Here is a 6,150-nt window from a genome sequence, read left to right as displayed (position 1 = left end):
GGAGGAGAGAGAAGGAACGACTGGAGGAGGAGGAAGCTGTGTCACCATCATGGGAGAAGGTGGGAATCAGTTCCCCAGCGCCTGCTCAGAGTCAGGGGGGCCCTGGTGGCCTTGGAAGCCAGAGCAGGAGACAAAGGAGGCTGGAGGAGGGGAAGTGAAGGTGATGCTCATGGATTCAGCAGCAAATGAGGGGGTGGTGATGAGAAAGGTGAAGGGAAGGTGGTTCCCTCCCAGGTGTGTGAGTCGCACCGGTGCTGCTGAAACATCGACTCTCTCACACTGCAATTCAGAGGCGAAGTTGAACTCAGGTGACTTACCCAACCCCTTCCCAATGAGCCAGAGACAGGTTTTATTTTCTAAAACATTTTAATAAAATTAACCAATAAATATTCTACACTGTATGGGCCACAGGGACAAAGAGTGGAAGACAGAGGGCTGGTCTTCCCAGTCGGGCCCTCGGGTCCCCTTGCAGAAAAAGAGAGAGACGGTGCTCTGGGCTGGCTTGGGGCTGGGACTGCTGACTTGGGATGGGGGGAGTGATTCTGGAATGGGTGATCTGGGGTCCTGCCATCCATCCCACTTTGTTGGTGTATGGGAGGAGAGGAGGGGCCAAAAAAAGCAGAGCCCCTGCAGGAGGCATCCTAGCACCCCCAGAAGTGATTGGGGTGAGGGGAGAGCTAGCCTAGAAGGAAGGAATGGGGGAGGGGCAGCCCATGGGGCAGTGAAGCAGGGAGCATGGGCTGGTGGCGAGCTCTGGCGGCTCTTGGGCCACAGCCACTCACTCTCGGACATAGACCCTGGTGCACACGATGTCGTCCGCCGTCATGGTCTGAAAGGGGAGAAGTCATTGTTAGCTCGGGAGGCCCCTGGGTCCTGTGCTTGGGAGCAGGAGGATTGAGTGGAGGTACTCTGCTTGACCTCCAGGTCCAAACCTACTTCTTGGCTCAGGACTGACAGGTAAGAGCTGGTCACAAAATGCCTGGGCATCATGGGATGGAGGACAATACAGCCCTAGGGGTCCATCCTAAGTCTTTTTCCCCAAGCCAGGAAGATCCCCGCGGAGAACTGTTGGGACCTCTCAGCGCATGTCCTTTGCTCCACACGGAAGGGACACCCTTTTACGTTTGCACAAGGACACTGTATGGGACAGGGACAGCCTAGTCCTGCCCCAGCAGCCTCATAGGAGACGGGGAGACCAGCCACAGTTGTTCTTAAATCTCCTGCACCCTGGAATGTCCTGGAAAATCTCTGAAGGTAGCACTGGGCTTGCTCTGAGCTGAGAGGAGGCAGGCCTTACCAGGATCAGCTCTCCATCATTGGTCAGTTCTCTGGTCCAGGAGGTCTTGGGACCCTCTCCCTTCAAAAGCCTCTGCTTGCAGACCATTTTGTTCTCACTCTCCCATTTTACCAGGCTCTGCATGAAAGGGTGGTCAAGTGAGGTGGGCCCACAGCAGGGACAATGCTGTGAGAGGTATAGGGGATGCACCCCGTTTCTACCCACCACCACTATCTAGGGACTTTCTCCATTGGAACTGGAGGAAAGACTCTAGGAAAAGACTGGAAAATATCATGTTGAGAGGCAGGGCAATAGATGCCATGACCCTGAGGGACCCCGTCCTGGCACGCACCTTACAGGGTCTCCCGTCCACAGTCTGCTCCTCAAACTCTTCTCCGATATTGAAGTTGATCTCCGTGGTACGCACGGTGGTAGAGGTTTTGATGTAGAAAGTGTCTCCCTCCTGTTTGATCTCCACTGCTGGCTTGGATGCTGCAGCCACGGCGATCTTCCTCAGCATCACGTTCACACCTGGAGGGAGAGGAGGGGCTCGACTTTTATGGGCGCTCCAGGCACCTGTCTCACACTCTCGCCAGGGACAGCAGGAGCAGGCTAAACTGTGAGCAGCTGGGAAGAGGGGCAAGCTGCCTGGGTGTCCAAGAAAGTACCTTGGAGGGAGGGCAGGTGGTACAGCCCTGATGGCTGGTGGGTTCAGGGAGGAGGGACAGAGAGGCAGTGCCCTGCCCTTGGGAGTTCTGCTTCTAGCTACGGCCCCACCTGGATGAGTCAGCAGCCCTGGATGGGGATCCCCAAGTCTCAGCTCTTCACTTGGTTCTTGGGGGCAGCTTCCCCCTATTCCTCTCATCCTGCTACAGCTCACCTTGGCTCAATTCACCTCACTTTTGGTCCTTTGTCCACCCTGCTGGAGACCATCTGCTGGGGTGGGCTCATCAGAGTCACTGCGTCTGCACCCCCGCCCAAGTGCAGGGCAGGCCTTCCCCAGCCAGGCCTCACTACTCACGTCCTGGAGCAGGGGCCACTTCCCTCTCTGCCCACTCACCTCCCCTGTCTTGTGGCCTTTATTTGCTGAGTCTCTGTCCCTCCCCAGGATGAGAAGGAGCAGGGATTCTCAGCAGGGGAAGAGGTGGGACAGCTGTTTCCCCCTACAGAATGGTCAGCAGCCTGGGGACACCACAGGCTGTGAAATAAGATCCATTAGGCCATGATTTCCACCTGGCTCACCCTCCCTTGCAGGCTGGGTGACCCTGGGCAAATGGCTTAACCTCTCTGAGCCTTAGATTCCACAACTGTAAAATGGAGACAGTAACTTCTTCAAGAGCCTATCACATGGGATGATGTGTGTTTAGGCCCCAGCACACACAGTGCCAGGCACATCTTTATGTTTTCAGGAAACAATAGCTACTCTTATTGTTGTTGTTATTTTCACTGATAAAAGGAAGGCAAAGAAAAAGCCAGAGTTGGGGCTCAGACAAAGTTCCCTGCATCGGACTCCTGCCCACCTGCCCTCCTGGAACAGAAAGGGACACTCCCCTCCCCTCCCTTGATGTGGGCCCGACTCCAGGAACAACCACCCCACTTCAGGGGTCAGGTCTTCTCATTCAGCCTCTGTGGATTCAGAGTCCCTGTGCTGTCCCCCTAGCTTTTCCCAGATTGGACCCCTTCTCTCTATTCCCTAGTTATTTAAAAGGGGTAGAGGAGCTGAAGAGAGCAGCCCTCTGACAGGAAGTCAAGCAAGCAGGGAGGCACCTCTAGTCAGGGCCCAGGTCCAAGCTCTACACCGCTTCACCTGGCCTGGCCTCCTGCCCTGAACTGGAGCAGAACGCTTCAGGGAAGCAATGGGTGGGATGAGGGGCCAAGCTGGGCTGGGCCAGGCAAGTGGGATTCCCTATCTCCCAATGCGGTCCAGACCCCCTGGCCCTCCTCCAGACCTGGGTCCCTAGAGAAACAAATCCCCTTTCCCCTCGGCACCAGAGCAGACCCACTCTATTCCAGACAGAAGGGAGTGGGAGGAAGCCCTGTCCCTCAGGAGCCCCAGGAGCCCACTTCTTGGCTGCCGATCTCTTGGGTCCAGGGAGAAATGACTGAGGTTCCCAGGACCAATTGACTTGGTAAAAGAGACATATCCCACTCCACCTCCTTGGACAAAAAGACTACTTCACTCTCTGGTGCTACCCGGGAAGTCCATCCTGTTATCCATCTTTCCCGGTATAGGAACAGGAGCTGCTAGCTATGTGTCATGACCATCATACTGGATGGGACGGGTATCCCCCCAACACCTGAGCATCCCTCCCCAGGAGAGAGACTCTTGCATAGGACAAAGAGGGGTGAGAAGGGACTGAGGTTCCTGCGGAAGCAAGGCTAGGTCCAGAGGAGACACCCCTCCAGCCAGCTTCTGGTACCTGTGGTGCTGGGGCCAGGCTCAGCCAACCTTGGCTGATTCAGGACTGTGTTTGTCTAACGGGTCTGTTTTCAATCTGCCCCCCAGCAAGCCCTGAGGAGGGCACGTGGCTCTGAGAGACCCCGCAGGGAGGACAAACAGACTGAAGACAGACAGACAACAAGGTTGGGTTTGGGATCTTATCCTCCAGCTGGGGCCTGGGGGTGTGCCAGGCCACTGCCTCCTCCACTGGGGAGAGGGGCCAGAATCCAGAGAAGTTGGGGGAGGGAATGGCATCTAGGCTTTCTGAAGGGAAAATTTTTATCCTTTGGCAGGATCTTGGTGGCACACGGGATCTTGGTTGCAGCATGAGGCATGCATGCGGGATCTAGTTCTCTGACCAGGGATCAAACCCAGGCCCCCTGCACTGGGAGTGCGGAGTCCCCATTGGACCACCAGGGAAGTCCCTGGATCTTTAATTTCAACAAGGGTAGGGCAAGAAAGGCTGACATGATTACAGGAAATACTGTGGTCAGACTGCAAGAAGAACTAACGGTAAGGAAGGATGGAAATCCCTGCTTTCCTTACTGCATTCCAGACCCTTCCTAGTTCCTGACTTATTTCTACAGCACCCTGCCCCACACAGGGTGCCCTCTGCTCATTCCATCTGGGGTCTCTCTGTTCAGTTCAGAAATTGATGGCTCCAGGGTTTCCAGGTGGCTTCCCAGTGGCTGGGTCCTTGACTAACCTCCATCTTTTTGCAGAGCCCTCTCCCCAGCCGGCCCAGGCTTTCCCCCGCCTCCCCAGACACCAGAGGGCACACAGAAGTTGGGAAGGGCAGTCTGGGTAGATTCAACTTCCTCCACCTTTAACCAACAGACCTAGCTGGGCTGCAGCCCGTCTCCAGGGAGGCAGGGAGAAGAGAATTCGGATTTTCTGAAAGGGAGGGGATGGCTGGGGTTTCACACGAAGCCATTTGTTGAAATCTAAGAAAGTGATAATTATCCAGAGCGAGTTTAGGATTCTGGAGCTGCTCGCTGTAGGAAAATATTTGTCTCACAGATGGAGGGTGGGGGGAGCAGAGTGGAAAAGTTCTGAAAGGGGAAGAAAGGGGGATCTGGGGGCCCTGCTGTGACGGATCACCTGGTGGGTGGAGCCCCGCGCAGAGAGATATGGAATCTGCCCGGGGATTGGGTTACCTGCGGGGGGCAAGGGGAAGGAGGCAAGAATGCCTGGGGTGGGGGTGGGAGGCTCGGCTGGGTAGGGACCCAGGCTCCCAGCCTGGATGCAGGATTTGCAGATTCCGAACTGCGGAGAACCCCACTGCCTCACCCCAGGGAATACCGACCTCATGCTTCTGGTTTCTACTTGATTCAGAGGCTGAGTCGCCGCAGGAGTTGGCGTCTGTGGGCGCCCCGCCAGAGGAAGAAGGATTTAGGTGTTCGGACCCAGCGCCCCGGGACCCAGGCGTCTGACCCCTATTCTTCGGAATGCAGGCGCCCAGCTTCCCACGCCCTGATTCCAACTTCCCTTTCTTTCTCGTACCCACCTCCGAGGCCTCGGAGCCCCCTCTCATCTCCCGGGCGCTCAAAAATCTCCTTACCCAGAACTTTGAGCAAATCCTCGAAGTTCTCCGATCGGATGATCTTCCAGTTGCCAGAGAAGTTGGGCATGGTGGCGGTGCTAGTGGCGGTCCCCTTAGATCCTTCGGCTGGAGCACTGGACGCTGAGTCCTTTAGTCGAAAGAGATGTCTCCGCCGCCTTCGCCGGATGGTGAGACTCAGGAACCAGGACTCGTCCGAGGACAACCCTAAAGCCGGCCTGGGCTCTCGCGCGGGCAGCTTTTATACCCTTCGTGGACCCGCCCTTGCCCAAGAATAAGGTGGCCCCGCCTCCCGCTCCCCCCCCCACCCCACCTGGGGGGCCTTGAGCCCCGGCCCTGCATTACCACCCCACCCCCACTCCCACCCCGTCCTCTGGATCTAGCCCAGTGGGCGGGTCCTGAATTCGCTGAGAGGGCCCGAGATTGCTGGCTCCCGCGCCAGTGGGTGGATGAGGAGGCGGACGGAGGGCTAGCCCTCGGACTGGGCTCTCAACCGAGAGGAGAGAGCGCTAGGCCCGGGGCACAAATGCTGGGCTCTCATGTCCTGCAGTCCGAGGCACAGGGTCGCACCTCGCCTGTTCCCCATCCCTGCCCAACCTGACACGGTGCGCTCGACTCCTTGGCGCCAGACACCCGGCGACACCACCGGCGGGTGAACCCCTGCTTGCAAGCCAGAGCTGGGGAAGAGAATGGGCGGCCGAGCTCCGGCTCCACTGAAGCTTGAGCTGGATCCAGTGTGACCGCTCCGAACTCAAGAGACCGGCTGGGGACCCCTGGGGTTCAGGGGCCAGGCACCTAAGTGAGACAACGGCGCCCCCTGCTGGAACAACTCGAAGAGGCTGGGAGGGGGCTTCACCCGCTAACCACCACCCT

The 6,150-nt window shown here is 57.4% G+C and overlaps 1 protein-coding gene across 1 annotated transcript; it reads right to left on the bottom strand.

The window, feature by feature from the left end:
• Positions 1-387: 387 nt before the first annotated feature.
• CRABP2 (cellular retinoic acid binding protein 2) lies at positions 388-5,930 on the bottom strand. The gene is made up of 5 exons (XM_061185893.1): positions 5,875-5,930; positions 5,278-5,484; positions 1,629-1,807; positions 1,298-1,414; positions 388-829 (listed from the first exon to the last, which is right to left on the bottom strand). The coding sequence occupies exons 2-5, from the start codon at positions 5,345-5,347 to the stop codon at positions 779-781; spliced, it is 417 nt and encodes a 138-aa protein (XP_061041876.1). The 5' UTR covers positions 5,348-5,484; positions 5,875-5,930; the 3' UTR covers positions 388-778.
• Between the last annotated feature and the right edge of the window lie 220 nt (positions 5,931-6,150).

The sequence above is a fragment of the Eubalaena glacialis genome, chromosome 3 (assembly GCF_028564815.1).
Source record: "Eubalaena glacialis isolate mEubGla1 chromosome 3, mEubGla1.1.hap2.+ XY, whole genome shotgun sequence".
Classification (NCBI taxonomy): Eukaryota; Metazoa; Chordata; class Mammalia; order Artiodactyla; family Balaenidae; genus Eubalaena; species Eubalaena glacialis.
Note: the sequence above shows the minus strand (reverse complement) of the source record. Positions and strands in the feature narration are given on the sequence as shown.

Bases quoted from the DNA above. Each gene is read 5' to 3' on its own strand.
- CRABP2 (XM_061185893.1), bottom strand. From the start codon at position 5,347: ATGCCCAACTTCTCTGGCAACTGGAAGATCATCCGATCGGAGAACTTC. The intron at 1,808-5,277 runs GTAAGGAGATTT...CTCTCCCTCCAG, and splicing joins GGATTTGCTCAAAGTTCTGG to GTGTGAACGTGATGCTGAGG. The intron at 830-1,297 runs GTAAGGCCTGCC...CTCCCCTTTCAG, and splicing joins ATGATGGAGAGCTGATCCTG to ACCATGACGGCGGACGACAT.